This window comes from Rhinolophus ferrumequinum, chromosome 18 (genome assembly GCF_004115265.2).
Source record: "Rhinolophus ferrumequinum isolate MPI-CBG mRhiFer1 chromosome 18, mRhiFer1_v1.p, whole genome shotgun sequence".
NCBI classification, from domain to species: Eukaryota; Metazoa; Chordata; class Mammalia; order Chiroptera; family Rhinolophidae; genus Rhinolophus; species Rhinolophus ferrumequinum.
This window is the reverse complement of record NC_046301.1, coordinates 59,282,379-59,309,672: the sequence shown is the minus strand read 5'-3', so window position 1 is coordinate 59,309,672 and position 27,294 is coordinate 59,282,379. Positions and strand designations below refer to the sequence as shown.

At 50.4% G+C, this 27,294-nt stretch overlaps 1 protein-coding gene across 1 annotated transcript; it reads left to right on the top strand.

The window, feature by feature from the left end:
- Nucleotides 1-893: 893 nt before the first annotated feature.
- Nucleotides 894-27,160, top strand: CHAF1A (chromatin assembly factor 1 subunit A). Its single transcript, XM_033134303.1, has 15 exons — nt 894-1,212; nt 4,202-4,243; nt 4,963-5,831; nt 11,703-11,759; nt 13,686-13,915; nt 14,103-14,163; nt 14,540-14,608; nt 17,206-17,432; nt 17,976-18,144; nt 18,320-18,400; nt 18,893-18,985; nt 20,093-20,345; nt 20,922-21,412; nt 25,292-25,388; nt 26,043-27,160. The coding sequence occupies exons 1-15, from the start codon at nt 945-947 to the stop codon at nt 26,141-26,143; spliced, it is 3,108 nt and encodes a 1,035-aa protein (XP_032990194.1). The 5' UTR covers nt 894-944; the 3' UTR covers nt 26,144-27,160.
- Nucleotides 27,161-27,294: the final 134 nt, after the last annotated feature.

Here is a 27,294-nt window from a genome sequence, read left to right as displayed (position 1 = left end):
TCAATCTATAGTATCAATAGAATTTCAAATTTGGACTCCCTTTCAGTCTTCTGCTCTGCTTGAGAGATTAAATTTTTGCTGAAGTAAACCTGTTTCTAAGGCTTGCAGGCTGACACCGAGTGTTGTGTGTGAGGCTTTTAACCTACACGGATCACACAGTCCAAATGATATTTATGCATTCACGCAAGTATTTATTGAGTACCTACTAATGTATTAGTCATTGATAGGTCCTGGGGATACAGTGATTCATGATTACTGCCCTCATGAAACTAATGACAAAAACAGAAATTCAGTTATTAATCATGTAACAATTATGATTAATCATAAACATAAGCTGTAATTGCTTCAAGAAAAAGAACGTTGTAGGCACTTTTTGTTGGGGGTAAAGGAAAAAAGGTTTCTCTGAGGTGTCAATCTAAGATCTGAAAGATAGGTAGAAATTAGACAGGAAAGGAGTTACGGAGCTTTCTAGTTGAGAAAACAGCGTGTGCAAAAATCCCGAGGATTAAACCAGAAAAATCCATTTCATTAATTCCCTCTGAATATATTTACTGCGTATCAAATGCTTCTGAAGTATTGCCCAGATTTTACTTTATTTTTGTTTATATAAAAAGTAACTTAAAGTTTTAATTGCTGTTGGTATGTTTAGCGGATGTCCTATTAGGATACACCCACAACTTCAGTCTTCATCTAAATCGCAGTTTCAGGTTGTGACGCCGCTGCACGTAAAACGTTTCGTCATGACCCTGGCCCTCTCGCCTATTGGCCTAGCCCACGCACTCAGCCAATCACAGTGACGATCTCTCAGCTTGACACTCTCCACCGCCAATTGAAGAACGCCTCCTGCCCGCCAATGACGAGACGCCGGGAGGAAGACCGCCACTCCGCGGGAATATCAAAAGGGGAGCCAAGGGGGAGGAAGGGAAGCCACGGATCTCGCGAGGATGCTTCCAGCGCTCCCTTCTTCCCGAGGCGGGACGTCACGTGATGCGGCCTCGTCCAATCGGCTCGCGGGCTGCGGGGGTCGCAGCGGTTCCCGCCAAATACGAGCGCGGCGGCCGCGGCAGCAGCGGCGCGGGCGGGAGGGCGAGCAGTCGCGGCCGCCGGAGTGGAGCCAGCGTCTCCGCCGCCCGAGGGGAGCTCGAGCCGCCGCCGGGGCGATGTTGGAACAGCTGGAGTGCGGGGCGCCGGCCCCTAGGGGAGCGGCCGCAGGTCAGTTCCGCCCGCGCGGAGGGGAAGGGGATACGGTTATCGGCCTGTGCGGGCCGAGGAGGCGATTGGGGGCGGAAGGGCCTACTGATCCCGGGCCGCTTCTCTGCGCGGTGCGTTCGGTCTGTGAGGTCGTTACAATCTCGAGGAAGGGCCTTGCGACCCGAATGGCGCCCTCCCTGACGTTATTGTTGCAGCCGCGACCATTTTTTCCCCGTGCTTTGGCGTTAAGTTCGTTTTTCTAGGGCCCTTTGCGGTGACGGGTCGGTGTGGCCAGGAAGGGAAACTGAGGCCCAGGGAGGTGAAAGGACCGATTCTGAAGGTTGCATTAGTCTCCACTGAGCAAGTTGGACCCTGCAGCGACCCTCTGGCCGGGTAGGGAAACTGAGGCCCAGGGTCACAGCTGCGTCTGCGGGTCAGGGCAAGCCCAGGTAAGACGCCTGGATGGTGGGAATGTCAGGGAGCTGCGACTCCCTGATTCTTGATCCTGGTGGATATACAAGGTGAAGACCTGTCTTTCTCTTCTGTGTGTCTTGGAAGGGGTTTTCTAGCACCTAACAGCCCCCCCCCCATACGTAGTGTGGTGTACCAAAGAAGACTAGACTGCCCTCCCCTCTGCTTGACTCCCAGCACTTGGCAAAATGCTTGGCACATAGTAGGTGTCGGATAGATATGTGTTGGTTGAATAAATTAAGAGTTGGCAGGGACATCAACTGGACTAATTCAGGGTTTCTCAACCTCAGCACTATTGACTTTTGGGGCCCTCCTGTGCACTTGAGGGTGCTGAGTGGCATCCCCGGCCTCCACCCAATAGATGCCAGTAGCAACCCCACCTCCCCAAGTTGTGACAACCAAAAATGTATCCACGCACTGCCAAGGGCCCCTGCGGGGCAGAACCACTGTTCTAATTGTTTCCAGATTTGGGGATTTCACAAAGACATAAAATTCATATAAATAAAGTTGGGACTGATTGTCATGGACAGTCATTTGACCCAGTAAGAATGTTTAAAAAGTAAAAAAAAGCATCACCTGCTATGACTGTACTATTATAAAAGGAAAGGATATTTTAATAGCAAGTAAAATTAGGTGGGGTATAATATCAGGATAAAGAGCAGTGGTGAGTTTATATGTGAATGTGTCTTAATTGTATGTGTATCTTTGAACAGTCTAGAGGTCCCTCTTGGTTGACCTAAGGTCTGTTCTACTTGCATCAAAGTTGGTGTCAGATCCATACCAATAATTGCATGGGAATCCATGTGTTTGGTAACTGAAAGCTTCAGAATGATAGTGTCTTGAAATGGGTAGAATGGAAATATGAGTCTTCTGGGTACCTTCCTTATATTTCCAGCTTGGAAGTGCGGAGGGTGGTTTCATCTATGGACAGCTGAGTTCTTTAGAAATCCCCGATCTTTACTTGTATATATGTTGTACAAAACATATGTAGATTACCCAAAATAAACTGGATTTCTCCAAGCCAGATTTCCTAGCAGGTGCAAGCTTCTAAACTTATTCTGACTGTTTAAAGATATTTGTCCAAAGACTTGAACTATTTGCTCATATGGTCATTCCTGTATCAGCTGTGATATTATGAGATGCTTCTCTTGAGAGTTTTTTGATGCAGGAAAACATTCTCCCTTATTATTTTTTATTGTTTTGTTTTAAAAGATTTTATTGGGGAAGGGGAACAGGACTTTATTGGGGAACAATATGTACTTCTAGGACTTTTTTCCAAGTCAAGTTGTTGTCCTTTCAATCTTAGTTGTGGAGGGTGCCGTTCAGCTTCAAGTTGTTGTCCTTTCAGTCTTAGTTGTGGAGGGCGCAGCTCAGCTCCAGGTCCAGTTGCCATTGCTAGTTGCAGGGGGCGCAGCCCACCATCCCTTGCGGGAGTCAAGGAATCAAACTGGCAACCTTGTGGTTGAGAGGATGAGCTCCAACCAACAGCCATCAGGGAGCTCAGCGGCAGCTCAGCTCAAGGTGCCGTGTTCAATCTTAGTTGCAGGGGGTGCAGCCCACCATCCCTTGCGGGACTGGAGGAATTCAACTGGCAACCTTGTGGTTGAGAGCCCACTGGTCCATGTGGGAACCAAACCGGCAGCCTTTAGAGTTAGGAGCACGGAGGGAGCTCTAACCGCCTGAGCCACTGGGCTGGCCCTCCCTTACTATTTTTTGACAGCACTTAAGCTCCTGCCTAGCAAGCGCAAAATGCTTTAAGTTGCATTACTTTCATAAACTCTATTTAAAAAGAAAATCCTATTCTAATTTTACAGAACTAGTTGGATTGGAGAAGAGGATGTTTTGGGGTCATATTAATAGTGACATCATTGATACAGTGTTTTCTCTTATCTCTGTTTTTATTTATTACCCCCTTCATTGTTGCTGTTACTGTATTCATTGATTTCATACTGCTGTGTTTCCCCGAAAATAAGACCTAACCGGAAAGTAAGCCCTAGTATGATTCTTCAGAATGACATCCCTGAACATAAGCCCTAATGCATCTTTTGAAGCAAAAATTAATATAAGACCCAGTCTTATTTTCGGGGAAACACGGTATGTGCCAGATCCCGAGCTAGGTGGTCCAGGCAAGTCTCCCCACTGTCAGGGGGGTGGGGAGGAGAGACATAATAAACAATGTAAGTTTCAGAGCTATAAATGCCACAGGAAAATAAACAAAGAAGGTGTGACAGTGTCCAGGGCAGGATTTCTTAACCTACTGACATTCTGGACCAGGTAATTGTCAGCTGTAGGTAGCTGTCTTGTGCATTGTAGAATATTCAGCAGTATCCCTCTCTTCTACCCAGTAGATGCGAATACTCCCTTCCGCCTGTCTGGACAATCAAAAGCGCCCCTAGACATTGCCAAAGGCCCCAGGGTGTGGGTGGCAAAGTCACCCCTACTGGACAACCACTTCGTACAGAATAGGTGCTACGTATGTATTTGCTCCTTCATTATTTCCAGCATGTAATAACTTATCCTTTGACACTTTTATTCACAGCCATGGATTGCAGAGACCGACCAGTCAAGAAGTTAATACAAGGTAACTTTCCAGTAATGGGTTAAATATTTGTTCCAAATTTATATTCTTCATTGTCTCCTTAATTATATTTTTAATTCCCCTTGAGCAGCATTCTCAGAGGTAGCATCAAGGGGGGGGGAAACAGTTGCACCTCACTTTTAGAAGCTGGGGAACCCATTTTATTGCACTACTGTTTCCTTAGACTCCCAGGAGCAAATCCAGAGGTCACTGCCTTTGCAGCAGGCTTTCTCTACTTCAGCACTATTGATACTTTGTAATTTTTTGGACTGGAGGGTGCTGTGTTGTAGAGAGTTTAGCAGCATTCCTCGCCTCCTCCCTCAAGGCATGACAACCAATGTCTCCAGACACTGCTAGAGGTTGGCTGCTGAGCACAGCTGCCCCAGATGAACCACTGTTGTATAGGAAGATAAATATCCCTAAACTCTTTTGTGTAAAAGGGGAGTGAATTTACACTGAGGCCAGATTAGTGGCTGGTTGATATTAAAAAACCATGGTTTCTGGTTTTTAAAACTTGGTATCTAGTTCCCCCCCAGCCCCGCCCCCAATAGCAATTTGCCTTCTCCTGTGACAACCGATGGCAAGTTTTATAAACTGATAAATTATGAACCCTACCCCCAAACCCAGCAAGGTCAATCATTTTTGAGCACATGGAATAAAGTATTGATCGATTGTTACTCTTCACACTTTCACTGTAAAGATGGCCTCCTCCTGTGTTTCAGCTCGTCTGCCCTTCAAGCGCCTGACTCTTGCCCCAAAGGAGAAACCAGAGGACGGGTTGGATGACACAAGAAGCTCTCCGAGCGCTCCTGCACAAAGTCAAGTCCCTGATGTCGAAACCTCTTTGGACAACTTGAAGAACAGCTTTCATATGGGTTCTAACATAGATTTTAGGCCAAAAATTGTCAATGGGAAGGGTCCCTTAGATAACTTTTTAAGAAATAGAGTGAAAACCAATATTGGGCAGACCACGGTCATCATTGATTTGGTGGAGGACTCGAGTGACCAACGAGACGCCACGATGGCCCACAGTGAACTAAATTCTGCATCCTCTCCCTCCACGGAGGCTGTAAATGGGCTCAGAGGAGAAGCTGGATATGCAGAGGGGCTGCCACAGGCCAGTCAGAAGGATGAGCTGACATTTCCTGGAGAGACCCTTTCAGACATTCTGTGCAAAACAGAGGACGATGGTGTTGCCGGCTCGGGGGGCACAGAGAGGAGCAGAGATGCACAGAAAGGCTCACCCCAAAGCTGCCCCCAGCTGACACACAGTCTGAGAATGTGCTCCGAGAAGGACCAGGATGGTTGGAGCGAAGCCGGGGGCATCCTGTTCAGAGGGAAGGTGCCCGTGGTGGTCTTACAGGATATCCTGGCTGCGAAACCTCCTGGAGCCAAGTCTTCTCTCACAGCCCCTCCAGACCAGGGCGTGCTCTCGGAGAGTGACGTGCTGGAGTCCGGCCCCGAAGAAGACTCTGTCCTCAGCCCTTCATCCCTGAGCTCTTCTCCTACTAGCTCACCCGAGGGGCGGTCTGCTTCCAAAAAGCAGCACAGCAGCCCCTGTCCCTTCCCCACGTCCACACCTGTCCGCAGAGTGAGTATCTCCCCGCGTCTCAGGTTGTCGGTGCTGACGACGCTTCTGGTTCCGCCCCTGTTCACCTGGGCACACAGTATCCCCGAGGTGGTTAGTGGGCAAGTGAGAGGGGCCACAGACTAGGTCCTTGACTTCCGAGGTAGAATTTTGATTCTTTCCAACATCAGAAACCATGAGGGGTATTCAGTGACACGGACAGCTAGTGGCTGGGTTAGTCACCAGTGTGTCCATGACATTCTGGTAGCCTTTGTTCACCCCTAGTTAATGGTGCTGGTCAACTTAGCCATTGCAGGGAACGATGGAGGTCAGCAGAGAACTGTGAACCCCTCATGTCAGACTTGAGCTTCTACTCCCTCCATTGCTTCTTCCTGTTACAACACAGACTTGTAGGAGTGTCGGTGAGAAAGAATCTGTCAGTGTTAGCAAAGAGACCCCAAGATGGCAGGTGACTGAAATGGGGGATTCTGTAGTCGGCTCTCGCCAGCATGGCCACCCACTTAAAAACCTTACCCAGAGCAATAGGAACAAAAAGAGAAAGCTGGCATCATTTTTAAGGACCCCAGAAGGATGACTTGAAATTTTTGGTCAAAAATTTTGGTTTCTGATCAGCACAATGGCGAATGTTTCTGTTCTCGCCTGTCCTTAAAATCTTATGGGTAAAACTGGTGAAGTCAATCAAGAGTCCTGAAATGTGTTTAATGGTGTTTTTTGGTTGTTTTTTTTGGTTGTTTTTTTGGTTTTGTGGAACTTTTGTTCATCTTATATATTTTTTTTTTACTATAAGATTCGATCAGAGTGGGTCATTGAATCTCTACCGGCTTAATTTGACCATAAACCACCAACCTTGGTCGTTTTCTGAAATTTGATCTCTTAAGGAACTAATTATTTTCTAGGTTATTCCATTTCTTGTTTTTCACCTCCTGAGGAGTATAGGAGAAAGGAGAAAATTACTTCTCTTTAGGTTCACAAAATAAGAGTGGAGCAATCTTTTTTTCTTCTAAGTTTCTACATGTGGCAGACAGATACGCATTTTCAAACTTCCACCTGAGTCGTTATTCAGACCGAGTCGGAGTCTTTTTCACTGTCAGTCATCTTGTTCTGTCCATCCAATTGGTTGAAATCCTTCCAGACTGCTGCTAATCCTTTGCAGAATTTTGTCACATGACATGTCACAGCCAGTTAGGACACGTACACGTTTCCATTCTTCCTTTTTTTTTTTTTTTTTTTTAATTGGGGAAGGAGAACAGGACTTTATTGGGGAACAGTGTGTACTTCCAGGATTTTTTTCCCCAGATCAAGTTGTTGTCCTTTCAATTGTTGTGGAGGGCGCAGCTCAGCTCCAGGTCCAGTTGCTGTTGCTAGTTGCAGGGGGCACAGCCCACCTTCCCTTACGGGAGTCAAACCGGCAACCTTGTGGTTGAGAGGACGAGCTCCAACCAACTGAGCCATCCGGGAGCTCAGCAGCAGCTCATGTCAAGGTGCTGTGTTCAAACTTAGTTGCAGGGTGCACAGCCCACCATCCGTTGCTGGAGTCGAGGAGTAGAACCGGCTTTGTGGTTGAGAGCCCACTGGCCCATGTGGGAATCGAACTGGCAGCCTTCGGAGTTAGGAGCACAGAGCTCCAACCGCCTGAACCACCGGCCAGCCCTCCATTCTTCTTAATAACTTCATTTCTTTAAGTTTTTATGCCCATAGCCAAGCCTGATAATTGGGAGGTCACATAGTTGGGCATTTTCATAAAATAATTTTACTTATATCCATTGACCCAAACGGCCTAAAACAACTGAGCTGGGAACCACGTGTGCTGAGTTTAGGAAATCCTGCATCTGAGGTGCTAGGTTTTGAAATGCTCTAGAAGGCAGTGTTATTACAGAGCTTTGCAAATAATTCGCACTGCAAGTGGTGAAGGTTCAGGCTGCCCTAATGCCTGTAGCATAAAATTGCCCATGCACCCATGGGTGGGCCCGGCCATCACAAGAGTGGAAGTAAGGCATCCGGATGTTGGGTGGCACCAGAGATATGAAAGTGAAGTGATCCTCAGGAGTCTCGGGGTGCTGTGACGGCAAGACCCCCTGAGAGAAGGGCTGGAGACCGACCATCTCCAAGCACACATACCGCTTCCTCGTTTATCCTTACCTTTTGGGAGTACTGGATTTCCTGATTGATTTGTCTGTTCATGGTTGATACCTAACTCGAACAGCTTTCCCTGCCTCGGCATCTGAGATTTTCCTGATCTCTGTTACTGTGGGGAACACTTAATTCCTTTTTCCTTCTCCACCTCCTTTCCAGATTGTAGGCAGAAACTTGCTGGAAGCTTACAGATTGTTTCCTGTTACCGTGTAATGTGTGTGATTTTTATTGGGTTTCTCCGAAAATAAGACCTAGCTGGACAATCAGCTCTAATGTGTCTTTTGGAGCAAAAGTTAATAAGACCCAGTCTTATTTTACTATAAGATTGGGTCTTATATAATATATAATATAATATAATATAATACCGGGTCTTTATATTAATTTTTGCTCCAAAAGACACATTATGGCTGATTGTCCAGCTAGGTCTTATTTTCGGGGAAACTGGGTAGTGCTGGAGTTGGTACTGTAAAATCTCTACGTTTTGGAGCCACTGGGCACTCATTGGTCCTCTATTTTGTGTGTTACTGTTTTGGGATTTTTTTTCCTTCCCGGGAGCTTGTTAAAATGCAGATCCTGCTGTTCCTCCTCAGGGATCTGGAGACTAGCTTTGGAAAACAATAGTTCAGGAATACCTTTTGTAGGTAATCCCGGGGCCTTTTGAGTAGCCTGTGAGTTTCTATTTACAATTAAGAGCTTTTTACCACTTGGGGTAAAACTATTTCACAAGTTTGTTTGCAATGAGACATGCAATTTAGCCTACTTTATTGATGATTCCAGATTATTATTCCACAAATGATAATGTGGACACAGTTGTGTTACTGAAATCTCTGCCTTGCTTCTGTACAGATAAGCCCAGATCGCTGGAACTTTTTCTCGTATAATTTTAATTGTACAAGTGGTAAATTCTCCATGTTTTAAAAAATCATTGAAACATGACAGCCCGCTTTGTCCTCCTTTCTCCCCCAGGTTGCCATTATGATCTTTTTTTTCCCCCCCTTTCTTCTCCCTTCTGCCTCTGCTTCAGGCCTTTGTTTCTGTCTAGTTGTGTAGGACACAGCTCCCTGGTCCATGCTGGTGTTAGGAGCCTTGCTCCCCCAGCTGAGGCAGCTGGTTGCCGGTCATCAGTCGTCTCGGGGCATCTGGCAGCTCTTGTTCACGGCACACTGTATCCCGCAGCGGGGCACACCAACCTCCACTGCTCATAGCAGCCCAGCTCCAGGAAGTGCTGTTGTTCACAATCTTAGCTGGAGAGTGCGCAGCTCACTGGCCCATGTGGGAATCGAACCTGCGACCTCGGCGGCGTTAGGAGCTTGGTGCTCCAACCACCTGAGCCACTGGCTGGCCCCTGATCTTCTTTTTCTCTGTGTTGTGTATATATGGGAGATTCCTTAGCAATACACAGTATCAATTTGTTTCCTCAAGTGAGTGTACACTGGAAATCTGTTTCTTTTTCATTGGAGAATGTCTGAGATATTTTTTATATTGGGAGGGGAAGAGGTATCTCTTTTCAACTGCTGTGTTATACACCTGTGGTGTGGATGTACTCACCGAGTCATTCTCACTGATGCACGTTTCAGTTGTCTAATTCTCAGCCCTGACAGAACGGTAATGGTAATGAGATTCCTTCTACATGTTTCCTGAGGCCGTTGTTAAGTAGCATCGCAGGCTCCCAGGAATGCACGTGTTCGTTTTTGCCCGCTTGCACTCTAATACGGTTGGGCCAGTTTGGGTTGTCCTTCCCCCTCTGTCTTCTCTCCCCTGTTGTGAGAGTATTAGCAGCTACTGCAGCTGCGCCCAGCCATACCGCCCTCTACTCGCCTCATTTGCTGCTGCTTATCTGCTCAGAGTTTAGAAATTAGATCTCCTTATGTATAAAATCAGAGTAATCGGGCCGAGAGGATTCTCCTGAATAAAATGCAGGAATTTGAATGCACAGACACAGTTAACTCTGCCTGAACTAGAGGTAGCCGATGTGTGTGTTTCCGCCTCCTGGGGTCCTCCTGGGTCTTGTTTTTGGCAGATGTGTTCCAGGTAGGTGAAATGTGGCACATATGATTTTGAGAAAGAGTTCTATAAATACTTGGGCCAAATGTCAATTAGATAAAATGATGTCAGCCCAAGAAGGTCCACCCAAGTATCTAGTAAAGCAGTAGAGATACTGGTTTTAAATTAGATCAAAATTGCTGTGGCTGTCAAATGTCATTAAAGTGGATCCTGATTGTCATGTTCCCAGACTCGCAGCACAGAGGGGCGATGTACAAGGCACTAGATTCTGCAGCTGACATTCCACATGTATGGGCGAGACTAAATAAGTATGTTCCCCCAAAAAATGCTCTCATGTAGCAGTCTGGCAATCACATTCACTACTATAATCTTTGAACACAAAGGACAATGACATAGCTAGAGCAACTCACAAATTCTGCTGCTACATCCTTTGGTGTTGGGAGTGAAGTTCACAGACTTGAGAGGTAGAATGGAATCTGGAGAGTGAGATGCTTTTCTTAAGCTCTTGGTAAGACGGCTTTGGTAATTGTCATTTCTGTTGGCGCATGTTCTCTCGGACACAGTCTCGGTGGAGTTTGAACTCCTGCCAATGCATGGCTTTCTTAAGATGGCTCGGCCCTTTCCTAAGGGAAGGCTGAGTCCAGAAAGAACTCAGTGTGCCAAGTAAGAAGGGCGTCTTCTTGAGTTTATTAATCTGTGAGTTTTATTCTGTAAGAGGTCTTAGGGCTGAGGCTTCTCCAGATAGAGAAATCGTTGTTACATAGTTTTGTCGATAACGTCAGGCTGTTTGAAGAGAAATGGACCTTTGGTTTTTCAGCTCCACTTCAGGCTTACTTTTTTAGCTGCCTGTCCAAGACTAAAATGAGCCTGGGGAGTTTCACTTTTCCAGCCTGAACTCTCTCCCCACTGCCCTTTGACCTAATGATTTGGTGGTCAGGACACCCTGCTCTAGAGAGAATTTAGGCCAGTCATTTAAATCTTTGTTCATAATCCGGCCTGGTACCATTGGCCAGCATGCGTCCAACTGTGCGTCTTGGGAAGCCCTTGTCACTCATGCCCAATTTAAAGCAGGTGGTAGAGAATGTTGTGCTCCAGGACATGGGAGTTCTAGACCAGATTGCCCCCTCTGGCAAGTTGACCTTTTTCCCCTGAGCACGCACTCCACATTGTAAAAAGCAGTGCTATGCCAGGCAGAGAGCAATCCAGCCCACAGCTATGTTTTATTTGATTCACATAGTGTTAGTTTTTAGACATTCCCTACAAAATTCACGTAAAGTTGACAGTTCTCTCTTGGGAACATTGGAAGGGTGGCAGTGCTGGCCTACAGCCCTGTAAGAGCCGTGTCCTGTTTGGCTGGGCTGCGTCCTCTCTAGTTGGCTACAGATCCTACTACTTCGTGTCGTCTGCTTTGCTTTTATTTTCCGAGCTTGCCTTATTTTTTTTGTGTTTGGCCCCCGTCATTCATTTGTGTCAGCTGCCTCCCCCATGTCTCCTTTCATCCCCAGAATCACATGTGTGCACCTTCATTGGAGCTGAGGACCCCACTAAGACAATTTGGTTCTATGTGGTGGAAACTGGTCACCTAGAAAGGTTTCCATTTTTCTCAGTTTGCAGAGAGGTTCTTAACAGAGTGGGCCGCTTGTTCCCGCCTTCCCCCTCCTCAAGGACTGCACTGTGTTAAATGTGTTAAAGGGACTGAAACAACCCATGTTTAAAGATACATGTCTTTCATTTCAGATAACTAAGAAATTGGTCAAAGCTTCTGCCGAGAAGGACAAGATGAAACTGCAAAGAGTAAGACATTTTCCCTGAAATAGAAAATTAACCTGCTGTGCTTTTGGCGATAAATAGTAAGCTAAGCCCTTTGCACTTCCCTCGGCCCAGTTTTGAGCTCTCCCCTCTCGCCGATGGCTTATCCTGACCCTCCGTGAGTCTTGCTTCATTTTGCCTAAGGAGGCTTCGTGGATTGTAGAGTGTATCTATCATTTGTAGCTTTGCTGAAGCCTAAGGCTTTGCATGTAGCCTTTTCTAAGCTTTTATTGTTACTGTTGTTGTTGTTACTGTTTAATAGATGGGCATCCTATTGTATTTTTAAATCATCTTCCCAAAAACCTAGACTCTTTCCTTGCATCCCAGGCTCTTATGGATAGATTGAAGTTCACTCCTTCCCAGGTGCTGTAGCATTTTGGTGGCCCATGCGCTCCATGCGGGATTATTGCTTAGCGATCCCCTGCTGAGTTGTGGATTCTGTTATCTGGAAGTCAACACAGTTTGCATACAGCAATGGAGGGCCCCTTTCTTACTGTCATGAAGAACAGAGAAGGCCAGTAGGCTTCTCCCCGCCCCTGCCAGCCTACAGAAGGGTGCTGATGACAGTTGGCTGTGTGTTCACTGGTGCTTCCTGTGCTATCCGTCTTATGGCTGTGTTGGATTTTTGTGGTCCGATTTTGATGGCTTCTGAAGAGTTTATCTCATTCTTCATTGGGATTTCAGAGATGGCCACATGTGGGTGGGAGTGGAGGCGGGATGCAAGTATGGCTGAAGAGACCTGATTTATGTGATCGGCCCATCATTTCCCCAGCCTTCTGTCCTACTGAGCAGTGAGGAGGGACCCCTCCCCACCACCCTGCGCTTCCACTGCGGGGCTCGTTACTCCATCCAGACCAGGCACCTTCTTAAGTGTCCGATGTGTCAGATGGAGGTGCTGAGCACACTTGGCGAGAAGCAAACATTCAGACATCTCTAACGGCCTCCACGGCTTTTGTTCAAGCAACCAAAGGTTATCAGGGCAGAAGGTGGACTCTTCTTGAGAGACCAGGCATAATCTTACGCCCAGACCGAAAGCTGAGTTGTTGGGCTCCTCACCTTGGGAAGACCATTTTTGGGGGTAATGGGCTTTGAAAGTTACCCCGTGCTGTGTTACGGGCTCAGGGCGCCCGGCCGCAGACCAGTCCTTTAGAATGAGGGGCTGGTGTGATAAAACCAGGCGTTCCACTTTAAAGAATGTCAAAGAATCGAGCGATTTCCTCCTTAGTAATACAGATTACGCTTCGTCCTTTCTTAACATCTACCCTTCTTTGCAGACCTTGAGAAATGGTTTTAAAGATTAAAAAATAATTTTTTTTTTCTTTTACATGATATGCCTTCTCATCTGTCCCGCACTCTTTTAAGGCTTTACCCAGCAGGTTCCCCGTCCATGCCTCATCCAATCTTCCATTTCAAAAGATGTAAAATAAACTGTCATCTGGTATGGTTTTAGGGAGGGGGCACGGGAAGAAAAACACTTTTGTTTTAAAGGCAGGGAGGCAAAACCTATAGACGTCTCTGTTTTTATTTTACCACAACTTTCTGATTAAATAAATGCAGCTCCAACCGACAGTGGGTGCCCTGCATAGGTAGCCCAGGGGTACTTACTTAATCTTTTTTAATTAAGTAAAAAGATAAACTCTGCCCCATGTTTAAAGAAGGTATTTTAAATGAATCTTACTGTGAATGAGCCACAAGGTGCTGTGACAGTTCTCACCACTTTTCTCACAACAGAAGGAAATGTGACAGATTGAAGAATCACTTCCGTGTAAGGATGTTGACCATCCGGCTTTTCCTGGAGCCGGTTCCTTCATTCTTTCCCCTTCTGTTTGAACTCATCTGTCCCACAATGCTGGCCTTATCCTTCCCAGGAGTTCTGTGGGGGACACAGCTGTCATCTTGTCTCGGCTGCAGGATAAGGAGCGTTTGGGCAAGCAGCTGAAGTTACGGGCCAAAAAAGAGGAAAAGGAGAAGCTGAAGGAGGAGGCCAGGCGGGCCAAGGAAGAAGCCCGGAAGAAGAAGGAGGAAGAGAAGGAGCTGAAGGAGAAGGAGAGGCGCGAGAAGAGGGAGAAGGACGAAAAGGAGAAGGCAGAGAAGCAGCGGCGCAAGGAGGAGCGGCGCAAGGAGCGCCAGGAGGCCCTGGAGTGAGTGCTGCCTCCACGCGTCCTGACTCACAAGCCTCTGCTCTGTCGCGCTCGTCCCCTCGCCTCCCGTCTCTGTCCCCTGGGGACACTTCTGCAGACCCCTAACGGACCCGCGGGTCCGCACTGGGGAGCACAGGCTTTGTGCATCGCACGCTGGTTGGCTGAAATCGAATTTCATGTCCCACAGGGCTAAGCTGGAGGAGAAGAGGAAAAAGGAAGAGGAGAAACGGTTGAGAGAAGAAGAAAAGGTAGACATTACCTCCCACCCTCCTCATTCCGGTCTGTGTGAGAAACGTTGGTCCAGGAGATGTCACAAAGGGATTTTGCCTGGTTGCCGCCCAGCGGCCTCCCCGACGGGCATGTGTGTGCATGCGTGCCCATAGCCCATTGTCCTCTTGGCCTGTCACGTGCCTGCCGGCTCGACGTCCTGGTCCTTCTTTCGGCAAGAGCAGCTTTGCCACTTCGAGATTGTCTGGTACCCATGGGGGGTTGATGGGTTTTGAGAGTTAACATCAAAATAATGCTTTCAACTTTAAAATGCGTGGGGTTCAGTTCTAGGAGCCTTTGCATGTTTGGAAAAACACACCATTTCTCTTCATTTCCTCATCTTCTATTAAATTGCAGCGCATTAAAGCAGAGAAAGCCGAAATCACAAGGTTCTTCCAGAAACCAAAGACTCCACAGGCCCCCAAGGTGAGCTGTGGCTTCCTTCGGCTTTGTCTTTTGTCTCTGTCAGCCTCTTCCTTTTGAAAACTAAAAGGGGATCTTCTGACCAGCCAGCCTCCCTTTTCACAGGGAGCTTCTGTTTCTGGTAGAGCCTGGAGGTTCTCGTGTCCTTGAAAAGGCAAAAAGTGGCACATTTGCTAAAACTGCTCAGTGTTGAGAGACAGCTTCGTGAACGGTTTTGTGTGAGGAGCTGTGTGAGAGAAAACCTGGTCCTTACCCTCAGGACTCCATGCTCAAGATGGGAGGCGAGATTAAGCCTAGAACCGTAGCCCAGAATTCCGCTTCCCTGGTCTGCCCTCCATCACCCTCTGAACCAGCGTCTGCTTGTGGAGACCCCACACCCCACCCCCACCCCCGGGGTAACCCATCTCTCCCGATCCAAGGGTGTCCTTCAGGCTCTTTCTGCATTTAGGTCCCTATGTATATTTGCATTTTATACATCTAAGTCAGGATCGCTCTGAATTTATGATGTTATTGCTTTGTTTACATATCTGTGTCTTGGATTCTTGCCACATCGGTGCATTTGGGTTTACTTCATTCTTTTTCATTGCTGCATAATGTTTCATGGTGTGGATGGTATCACAGTGTATGCAGCCATTCACCTCTTGATCCCCCCGTCAGCCTTGCCCTGAATGTCCCTGACACGCCTCTCTGCACGGGTGCCTTCCTTTAGGACGGCCACCTGGAGGCGGTCTTCCTGTTACAAGGGTATGTACTTTGGCGAGATCGTATTAGGTATTGTCCATGTGCCCTCCCCAGGGGAAATGCTGGTGGACGTTCTCCAGAACACATGAAAGTACGCTCTTCCCCACCTGCCACCAGCTCTGGATCTTACGCGTTTTATTTTAACTTAGCCAACCTGATGGGTAAAAAAATTGATATTCTGTTTCCCTTTACATTTTTCCTTGATGCCTAGTGTAGTTGAATATCTTTCTGTGTTTGCCGTTTTATTTCTTTACAAGCTTGGCTTTTTGTCCTGATCTCTCTATAGCCAGGATTTTCATCCTTGGTGATGTACACCACAAATACTTTCAGTCTGTTAATTTGCCTTTTAACTTGTTTATGGTGTCTTTTGTTGTAATTTTTCATTTTAATGTCAACATTTTTGTTCAACATTTTTGTTTTTTTATGGCAGTGGGCTTTTGATTGGAAAGCCTTAGGTATCCTATGGCTACAAATATGTTCAGGGTTTTTTGTTTGTTTGTTTTTTTAAGTGCGTTTTTCCAGGACCCATCCGTTCCAAGTCAAGTAATTTCAATCTAGTTGTGGAGGGCGCAGCTCACAGTGGCCCATGTGGGGTTCGAACCAGCAACCTTGTTGTAAGAGCACCGCGCTCTAACCCACTGAGCTAACTGGCCGCCCCCCGTTTGTTTTGTTTTTTAGCTTAGGTTTTGTTTCTTATGTCTAGTTCCTTAGCCTAGCTGGAATTCTCTATGCCCATGTTGTGGGACACAGCCCTTCTTCCCAGATGGATGGCTGATGGTCCCAGCGCCTCTTAATTAATGAGAACAGTCAGCTGGATCTTGGCCTCGGCTTCGTGTTGGCGTCACCAGGGAGCTTTAAAGAACACTGGGGCCTGGATCCCATCCCAGTGTGGGCATTGGGATTTCTTCCTCCTTCCCTCCTCCCTCTCCCTCTCCCTCTCTCTCGCTCTCGCTCTTTCTAGAGTAAAAGTAGTTCATTGTGAGGTCGTCCACTCCACAGGCAGAGTGGAAGCTGCCCTCAGGCAAGAGACAACCCCGACCTCCGTAGGGCTGTCCTGTTCCTGAAGCTTGTGAATCGGCATTGGGGTGTCTGACAGTCCCCCGATGACTCTGCCGTGAGGGATGCAACCTCAGCCTTCTTTCCTTGCTGAGGGGAAAGGCTGGCTTTCTGACATCAAACTTGATAGATGTAGGCTCTCCTTCCGACTCCCCACACCGTCCTCATGTGCTGCCAGCTTTGGGATCCGCTGACAGACATCAAAGATGCTGAAGGAGCCTGAGCAGGGCAATCAGGCCTTCCAGAATTTAGAGCAGGTGGTTCCTAGGACACAGACAGTGTTTCCGGTTCCCGTCAGCCTGCAGTTTTGAGATCGGCCCTGTGTCAGAAGTCATCTTGTATCATAACAGTGTCTGTTGGTAAATTGTTCGCTCTCCGGGTCTCAGTTTCTTCACCTGGGAGCTCAGGTCTTGTTATCTTCTTTTTTTTTCCTTCTAAAGAAAAATCGGGTTTATCGAGGTACAATTTATAGTAAAACTTGCCCTTTTCAGGAGTACCGTTGAATGAGTTTTGACAATGTATGAGGCCACGTAACCACTGCCGTAATCAAGATCTAGAGAGATTCTGTCACCCCAAATGGCTTGCTCGTAGCCAGTCCCTGCCTTCCCCCTCCAGCCCCTGGCCACCACTGCTGTCACTAGTTTTGCCTTTTCCGGAAAGCCGTGTTAATGGCAGTATAGAGCGTCTCTCCTTTGACTTCCCCACTGGGATGAAACTGAAAAGCAGCCTGCTGGCGCCCGTCCTTGCCTCTGCAGAGGTGGTCTGTCGCCCGCCTGTGCCGTCATGTCTCGCCTCCATTTCAGACCCTGGCCGGCTCCTGCGGGAAGTTTGCCCCTTTTGAAATTAAAGAGAACATGGTCCTCGCCCCTCGTTATCGGACCACCTTCGACCAAGATCTCTGTGATCAGTTAGACCAGCTTCTGCAGCAACAGAGTGGCGACTTCTCCTTCCTGAAAGATCTGAAAGGCCGGCAGCCCCTCAGGTCCGGACCCACTGTGGTTCCTAACCCCAACACGGACATTTGTAACAGGTCAGTGCCCGGGACACTGTCCTTTGCCCTTTGGGGAAGTCAGCATGGTTGGCCGAGCTCTGGTTCTGGCCACTGCCGATTCCCTGTGGCCTTGGTCCAGTCATCTGCCTCCCAGGTCTCAGGCCTGGCTTCAGTGCTTCATCTGACATCTCTCTTCTGGCTTCTGCGAGCCTCCGAAATCTCTCGGGTGGGCTTTTGGAGCACACACTGCCTGTCCCGGCGTCCCGGTCTCCCAGGAGGGGTCCGTTCCGTGCAGCCTCCGTGGAGAGGCACTTCTCTGTTCTTGCTGGTGCTGACTCTCCACGGCCCTGCTTACAGACGTGCCATCGGGCAGCCACTCGGAGGCAATCTTGTGTCTCCCTTCTCCTTGCTTTGTGTCCCTGCAGTAAATGTTCCTGAGCCTTCTTCAGGAGCAGGTGCTGCCACTGCTTAACTGTTACCCGCCTTTGTAGCATGTTTGTGGCCTGCATCCCGGGAAGGCTGTGTGGTGAATGAACACGTCGCTGGGGAGGCGTGTCATTGAGCGCAGTGTCTTATCCTCAGTGACGTGGTGATCGTGGAGAGCAGCAAAGTAGATGGCGTTCCTGAAAGGAAGAAGTTTGGCAGGATGAAGCTCCTGCAGTTCTCTGAGAATCACCGACCAGCGTACTGGGGGACGTGGAATAAGAAGACGACGGTCATTCATCCAAGGGACCCCTGGGCCCAAGATAGGGTGAGCGTGCGGGCAGAAGGGCCGGTGGTGTAGGTACGCCTGTCTTTCCGCCTTTCCTCCTCGGTTTGCCTGTGTTTACATTGGTCTCTGGGATTCCGTAAGGATTCCGGCTTTTCTGCTCTGCCTTTTCCTCCTAACCCTGAGAGATGGCCATGATGTGTGCCTGTTTTCTCAGAAACTCCTGGACTACGAGGTGGACAGTGATGACGAGTGGGAAGAGGAGGAGCCTGGAGAGTCTCTGTCCCACAGTGAGGGGGTGAGCGCAGACCTGGCACGGTGGCGGCTTCCGCTGGAGGACCGCATTAACGCTCTGTTGGACCCACTCACAGAGCTTCTGTGTCACCTGCAGAGTTGTCTGAAAACGTCAGCCAAGGGTTCACAGCTGGCTTTCCAGCTTCTCTTGGAAAGCCTTATTTGGCGACACTAACCTGCCTGGCAGGGGTGGGTTGTGAACAAGCAATGTCACCCCTTGTAGATGGGGTGCACCCGCGTCCCAGTTTGCCCAGGTCCCCACCACTCCCTCTAGCCTTACTGGGTGGCCTCGCTCATTTGTGTTCTGCCTGGTCCCCACCCCCACTGCAATATAATGGGATTAATTGCTGGGATTTTGGCTGATCCTGCTGGTGTCCATAGGAACAGCAGAGCTGTAGATGGTGTTTTTTTCTTCCTTAGACGTTCAGATTTACATTTTTAATGAAGCATATATTCTGTTTCCACATGTGAGCATGCTTTTTTTTCCTTTTTTGAGGATGATGATGATGAAGTAGGAGACGATGAAGACGAGGATGATGGTTTTTTCGTGCCCCATGGGTACCTGTCTGAGGATGAGGGAGTAACTGAGGTGAGCGGGGAAGTGCGCGGCTCAGAGAAGAGCTCCGTCGGGGGCTGGAACTTGGTAGCGGCTGACCTGGGGGGGGGGTGCTGATGGGTCCCAGCCCCCACGGCCGATCCTCAGAGCCATGAAGGCAGTCCCCAGCGTGTGGTCGTTTGTGGGAGTGCTAGACCCTGAGCTGAGGTTTAGCTGGGAGGGTGGGAGAATTTCCAGTGACGGGAGGGTGTGAGAAACCAGGTCTGAGAGAGGCTGTGGTTCTGGGTCAGATCGCAGCATTTTTTTTCTTACATTTGTTTAGCTGAAGTGGAATTAACATACAAAACATACAGATGGTAATTATTCCGTTTGATGAGTTTTAACAGTTGACAACAGCTGTGAAACCACCACCCAAAATAAAATCTAGAACTTTTCATCTCTCCAGAAGGTTCCCCCATGTCCCTTTGAGTTTATCCCACCACCACCAACAACAATAACTTTCTAAATTCTGCCAGACGGTGAAACTTTTGAGTAAGCCATTTTTAGGGCTCCAAAATCTTGTCAGTTGCGCTGTGTAGGTCGTGGGGAAACAGAGACAGGTATGACACACTGGGGGAATGATTTTGTCTCGAAGTCAGACTTGAAGGGCCTGTGTTCCTTATATGTACGTTTCTGACTAATGAGGCAGGCTGGTGTCTCGTTGCGCCCTTGAGCATATCTGTACGGGAGTGGTATCCCTTGGCGTGGGAGAGGCCCAGCCCTGTGGCTGTACGGGGCATGTGATTTTGGGTTGATTTGACAGCTCCAGGATCCCACGTGAACCTGAAAATTGAGAGTGGCATTAAGAGGCCTCTACTTGTACCCGCGATGTGCCAGTCACGGGCAGACAGGGTAGATGCATCTAAAACACCGACAGATACCATTCAATCTAGAAAAGCTCTCTGTGCGTTTCATCGCCTGTAATGTTAGAAAGGGGACGACTAGGCCCCGGTGGGAGCCTGAAGGTTTCCACGCTGGCCCTGACCGAATCCTTCTGTCCCTGTGTGCTCTCTCCTTCTCTGTCCCTGAGGCTGGCACTGACCGTGCCTGGGCAACGAGAGTGGGGACCCTGAGTTAAGCGGCTGCTCTCTTACCTACAAGGAGTGTGCCGACCCCGAGAACCACAAGGTTCGCCAAAAACTGAAGGCCAAGGAGTGGGACGAGTTTTTAGCCAAAGGGAAGAGGTTCCATGTGCTCCAGCCCGTGAAGATCGGCTGCGTCTGGGTGACAGAGAAGGACGGCGGTGCCGACCTGAAGGTGCTGCAGCAGTTCACAGCGTGCCTGCTGGAGACGGTCCCCTCCGAGGAGGAGCAGACACCCAAGACCTCCAAGAGAGAGAAGAGGGACCGGCACAGTGAGTACTGGCCTGGGGCTGGGGCGGGGGCGGGAGGGGGTCCGGCTCCGGCCGTGCGAGGCCCTTCAGGCCAGGGCCGAGGGGAGGAGACTTTTTCGGCAAGCGGGTTAGTAATTTCCAAGTTCAACAAGTCACAAAAGCCAGCGCTCACGGGGCACATCTGTTCCTTCTTGGACATGCACAGCAGCAGTCTGGGCAGCTAGTTTAATCAGCCCATTTCACCCACAGGGACTCAGGCCCAGAAGGCCCGGCCCAGGGTCACTCACATCCCAGCTCCTGTGCCTCCGCTTCAAAGCTGGGAGAACCAGGGACTCAGAATGAAAGCACGGAGGCCATTACTAAGGAAAAACATGCAGAGTCAGACATGATAGTTTATCTGAACAAATCGCCTTGTGAGGCTTGGGCTTCACAGAATCTCTTCTGGAGCAAGTTCCTGTGTCTTACATTGGCCCTCAAAGGCCAGCTGAAGCTGACTGTGTCCCTCGACCTTGGTGACAGGTTGAGGAACCATGTGCAGTGTTGCTTGTGTCCCTCCCCGTGTCTGACACCCACCATGTCCCCTCCTCTCTCCGCCAGTCTTGGCCCAGCTGCTCCCGCTGCTGCACGGGAACGTGAACGGAAGCAAAGTGATAATCCGGGAGTTCCAGGAGTGCTGCCGCCAGGGGCTGCTCGGCAGGGACGGCGGCAATCCCGAGAGCAGCTCCGCCAGCCTGCCGAGCCCCGGGGCTTCCCGCCCACAGACCCCCACCGCTAGCAAGGACACTACCGTCCCCTCCAAGGCCAGGCTCAAGCGGATCATTTCCGAGAACTCAGTGTACGAGAAGAGGCCTGATTTCAGGATGTGCTGGTACGTCCACCCACACGTGCTGAAGAGCTTTGAGCAGGAGCACCTGCCCGTGCCGTGCCAGTGGAGTTACGTCACCATGGTGCCCTCGGCCACCAGGGAGGACAGTGGCAGCATCCCTGCTGCGGGACCTGGCCAGGGGACGCCCGTGTCGCTGAAGAGGAAGTCGGCGGGCAGCATGTGCATCACCCAGTACATGAAGAAGCGCAGGCACGACGGGCAGGTGAGTGTCAGGCTGACGTGCCCCCACAGTGGCTTTTGAGTTTTAATCAAGTTTGGTTTTTAGAGCAGTTTTAGATTCACAGCTAAACTGAGGTGACAGAGTTGTCCAGAATTGAGGGGAAGGCGCAGCCATTTCCCACGTTGCCCCCCCAAACATACACTCGCGCACAGCCTGCCCCCATCCACGCCCCCCCAGCATGGTGTGCCCGTTACAAGTCAGGGAACTGTGTTAACACGTTATCACCTGACGTCCATAGTTGACACTCAGGGTCACTGTTGGTGTCATATACTCAGTGGGTTTGGACACGTGCAATGACACGTACCCCCCGTTGCAGAACCACACAGAGCGTTTTCACTGTCCTAAAACCCCCTGTGCCCCACCTACTCATCTCCCCCTCCCCCAGCCCCTGGCGGCCACTGCTCCTTTTACTGTCACCATAGTTTTCCCTTCTCCAGAATGTCATGTTGTTGGAATCACACAGTATGTAGGCTTTTCAGATTGGGTTCTTCCACTTCATCATATGCATTTAAGTTTCCGTGTCTTTTCATGGCTTCAGAGCTCCTCAATTTAGGGTCCTCACTTTAGGCCGGGATCTCACAGTTACAGATTTTGATGAAACTTGTTAAGAGCTGGGTCTCCCACTCAGGTCCCCACTTCAGGAAGGGGCTGCTGCTCTGGGAGCCGTGCACTGAAGGCTGGGTGGTGATGGAGGAGTCGGTGTACGCCCCCACCCCCACCCCCGCCCTCTGCTGCCCTGACCCGAGTTACTATGCGCCTTAGAAAATAGTCCTGGTCAGGGCGAGGAGGCATGGGAAATTGCTCCTGGAATGATGTCCAGCCTTCATGAACCTGCTTAAACTGTCACAGCAAGAGGGACCGTCAGAATGGCCTGATGTCAACTGTCGCTGTTACTCCCCAGACCCCCTGTCCGCGTGTGCCTGTGCGCACAGCTCTGCCTGCCTGTGAATGCGGCGTGGTGCCGTCAGGTGGCCACGGGGTGAGGAGACGGGCCCCAGACCCACCAACCCTTCCCTCCCTGGGTCTCAGCCCGAAATGACGGCTTCATTAGATCATTAAGTGTTTGAGCCACAGAACCTTCCATGGTCGATCTCATTGTTACCAGAGGGGACCCCCAATTTGAAAATGGCTGGTGTTGGAAGACACCCTGAGTTGTGAATGCGTAAGGAGCATTTGCAGGCCTGTGCCCCATGAGCCCTCCCTCGGGTCACCTCTGTGCCCGCTGTGCGTGTTGTTGGGGGGGTGTGGAGTCCCACATGGTCTCCTGTGGGGACAGCTGCATTCCTGAGCTCCGCTTCCGTCGTCATTTGCATCTATAATCAGTGTTTCTACGTGGAGAATGGCAGTTTTACCCATTATGCTAGGCACTTCATGTGTGACTCCCTGCATTTCCCTGGTGTAAGAAGCTTTGTTTTCTAATCGAGCCTCCAGGAAAGAGAAAATGCTCCAGATTAAGCTAGGGTGCACCCTCCTGGGTGAAGTGGGAGAAAGTGTGTGGCTGAGAACCCGACAACTCATGCGCTCTGTGTGGCCTCTGCTCCCCATTGCAGAAGTGCCGCCCAGGGAGGGTTTGAAACCTTCAGAGATTCTGACTGAGTAGGTGGGGGCACAGGGGGACTAAAGTCTATTTCAGAGTCCCTTCTCAGGGCATCCCGTGGGAAGGGTCCAGGAGCGCAGTGTGGGCCACCACAGCGGTCGCCGGCCCTTTGGGGTGTTCTGAGAGCAGTTCTGTGGGCAGTCAGCTCCCCCCTGCTCCTTGGAACACACGACAGCACGGGGCCCAATCAAAGGTAACAGCCCCCGTGCTGTGGTTTAAATGCATGGGCCTTTGTCTCCAGCAGAAGTCCTGAGTCCAACAGTCACGTCCTGTTCCAGCAGCCAGGTCCTCCTGTCTCCCGCTCCCTCCTTCCTCAGCGTGTGGATCGGCCAGCAGGATGAGGGCGGCCAAGCCCATCTAGCGGGAAAGAGATGGCCACGCCGGCTGACTCAATTCCCACCTGTATCTTTCTGGCCAAAACGCTTTGGCACAGCCACCATGAGCTGCAAGAGAGGTGGGGAAGTGAGATCTGACCACCCCGCTCCCCCAGCAAAATTCCCATTCTCTCTCGGAGAGGGGGGAATCCATGAGCAGGGCCTGCCACTGCATAGCACCCATGCAAAGTGGGGGACACTCCCCCCCTATATCTTGGTAAAGCCACTAAGTGGTCTCTGCACCCTCATGAGTAGTGGCAGCTAAACTAAACGTGAATGTTTTAGAGTGGGTCGGGCTTCGTTCGTTTTGAACGAATTTTAAAATCTTCATTTCAAGTTCAAAATCAAAACCTTCCAGGTTTACAAGGTGTTTATAACCAGTGAGGTGAGGCGCCAGCTCTGTCACCAAGTATCTGTGGCCCCAGGGTGACTCAGGTCTTTGGGCCTCGGTTTTATTTTAAAACGGGGAGATTCTGTTTCTCCTTTCCACTCAAATATAGTCTGTGATCGACACAAAACTGAAAGAACAACAGGTGTTCCACAGCCGTTAATTCTTTACAGTTGCCAATGTCTTTGTAACTCCTGTGTTTCCATATTCTCCCTTTTCCATTTCTGTACCGACCACGTGCAGCAGTGACCGTGGGAAGGATGACAAGCTTTCCCATTGCAGCAAGCTGCCAGCAGGCAGCTCAGCACGTCGTGGGGACTCCGGTGTTGTCCTAAATTCCCACTGGAATGTTTGATAGCCTGTTCTGTGCCTGGAGGGTTAGGGGTGGTGGTTCCTCTACGGGAAACTTGCATTTGCTGTCTGGAAGGCCCAGTGACCAGGGGAGGCTGTAAAGAAATCTTTCTGTTCCTTTTGCTTAATAGACCCAAACAAACACCCCCAAACCTATATAGTTGAAAGCTGGACTGTCTGCTTTTCTCGGCCGATCAGTTCTTTAGAACAGGTAGTTAGACGTTTCCCTCAGTGTCCTTCAGTGGTGGCTCCTGCGTGTGCTCCATGGGGACTGTTCCTGTCTGATGCTCCAGCCACCAAGGGATCCGGGCGTAGAGCGAGCACATGAGGAACTGATGAGGCCACGACGTTGACCCCTGCCTGCCGACTAGGGCAGACACCCGTATGCAAATCGGATAGTCTTGCTGCTGTGGCATCCCTTTTTCCAGGCAAATTGAGATTTTTGTAGCAGAGGAATTTCAAAGTTTCTTGAGAGGTAGCCTCCCTGTTGAAGTAAGTCTGTCCCTGCCTCCTCTGCCGGTTCCCTTTGTTCATTTACAGAGTGAGAACCCGGATGGATGGCTCATGTTTAAAATCGGTCCTGCTATATTCCAAGTTGTCTCTCTGTCCCCCCTGCTGAATGCCAGTGAAAATGGCCCAGGAGTCTTGTTGGAAACTCTGTCCCCAGTAGAGGCCTTCCCCACCCCCCCCCCCCCCCCTCCTGACCTCTGTCCAGTTGCCTGGATGGTATCCTCACTGGCAAAACTGGTCTAAGCAGAAATTGAGAGTTACCGAGTCAAGTATCCGGTAGAGGGGACAGAGAAATCACCGACTGCGCTGTCAGCCATTTATTTCAAATAATAAATTCAGAGAAAGTACATCCTTTATCACTTTCTCTTTCAAACTAAACCGGGAACCCAGAATTCTAATTCCAAAACATTTCAAATTGTTTTTGTAATAAAATAAATACGATGGCGGTAGTTTAGAGAGTTCTGAATTTAATTCGGTCATTGGAGAGAACCTCCCAAGGTTTCCTGTGGCCATCGGCTAAACACCAGACTTGGTTTGTTACTGACCCTGGGAGAGGTCAGGAGTGGGTGCATGTGGTGGGAGGGGCCCACTGCCCCCTCCCCTGCAGTGCCCATGCTGAAGGCCTGTGCCCATCTGTGCAGGTCACAGCGGGGGACCTGGATGGCTTCCAGGCAGACACGGAGGAGGAGGAAGAGGAAGATGGCGACTGTGTGATCATAGACATCTCGGACGTTCCGGGTGAGATGGCCAGACCCTCCTTCCCTCAGGCAGACCGGCAGGGGGAGGGGAGCTCCCCCTTCCCGCCCGGCCTCCTCTGTACGGAATGGGGGTTGGGTTAAAAGACCTCCAAAGGGGTGGGCGGGCCGACCTACTGGTGGGCAGTCAGTTCCAGTCTGAAAGCTACACTTAGGAAACCAAAGAACCAAAGGTTGGTTCCTCCCGGGGCAGAGGGGAGGTCGAGGTCGTAGGTGTCAGGGAGAGAGCCTGGGGAGCGGAGTCCTGGCACCAATGGGGGTGGGGGGTGGGGGGCGGGCAGCCTCTGAACTGCGCTTTTCCAGGGGAAAGGAGGGCAGCAGCGGTGCTGGGCTCGGGGATGGAGCGTCCTTGATGGAGCCTCTTGGCCTGTCCCGGTTTGCTCACCTTTGCCACAGAGCTTCCTCCCTCCCCGGAGGGTTAGTGAGGGAGGCTGAGATGTGGCTCTTCCTCTCTGAGCTGAGGAGGGTACAGGGTCTGGCTGAGGGCCATGAGGAAGTACCTCTGATGGGTCTGGGGGTGACAGCCGTGCCCCTCTGGCCACAGTCAGATTGCAGCTCCCACTCCAAGGCTTCCAGAACAGTGTCAGGCCCGTGACACCGGTGCAGCTGGCTAGAGCCCCTCCCTCTCACCCTGCAGAGGTCCAGGACACATGTGAAACCACTTCCGGAGCTGGGGGCCCCGTGGGAATGGACACCAGCGAGAGCCCTGCGCCCTCCAGCTCGCTCAGCCCCTCCTAAGCCCCACTGGCTGGTGTGTGTATGTAGAATGGTTAGAGTTTTCTCAGATGCCTCTCAGATACTTGAAAGTCCTACGATTCCTGTGTAAAGAGCACTTTGTCCTGCTTCGCATACCCACCCCCCAAGGGTTGGAAAGTATATAGGATGCTTGACTCCTTCATTTGGATATTTGTAAAAATTTCCCCCCTGAAGCTGCATATTAATCTACCCTTTACTGAAGCATTATCGCCATGTGTGGGCCTGCACGGGGAAGCGGGGTACGCATACCCTCCGTGCCCTGAGCAGGTGTGTGATGAAATGCTTGTAAATGAATTGGAGCCCTGCCTGTGTGGCGTGCTGCCGGGACCTGCCGTGGACGTGTATAAACTTATTGTCTAGCCCACCTGGTGTGTCTGTCGTCTTTTTCACCACATCACTTCTGAGCAGGTGTGCGCCTTCCCCCGTGGCCTGACCCGGCGCCGGTGCTCTGCTGTCAGGTGTGCACACCTCGTACCCACACGTGGTAGGTGCTGTGGTGTCGGTGTGAAGCTTGCCGCTTCGCAAAAGCGCTGGCCCATCTCTTTGACGTCCTGGGCCTCCCAGCTGACCTAGTTCAGGATGGGGCTTGGCCGGTGCTCGTGCCAGTCAGTCCCTCCTGCCCCTCGGGACGTGAGCAGGGTGTATTCGGGCCTCCGGGACCTGAATGCTGCCTTTCAGATGGACCCCGGGTCGGGCCACACCTCGGCGCCAGCTGCAGGCGCTGGAGCCCTGGCCCCGAGGCCCTGTTGGGGCAGTGCGAGCCCGAGGCATCTGAGCACAGGCAGGAGGCCTCAGGGAGCTGAGATTTTGGCCGAGTTCACGGACTCCATGCAACCTGGACTCCTATTCTGCTGACCGCTCAGATCGAAGTGTTTTTGTTCCCACTGCCCCCACGGGAGACGACCAGCAGGCATGTCAACGTGCACAACAGCTCACATCTGGATACAGCCAGCCAGGGCGCCTCAACCGCATTGCTGTGTGGTGGCCAAGACTCCACCAGGCTTGCCGCTCTCACCAACACCCTGATTCTCCTGCAGGGGCCCCATATGGGTGGGGCTGACAGACACCCCAGTTACAGGGTGAGGGCACGAGCCCTGGGCGGGACCTCCTGCTGGAGACTGGGTGCAGCTGTC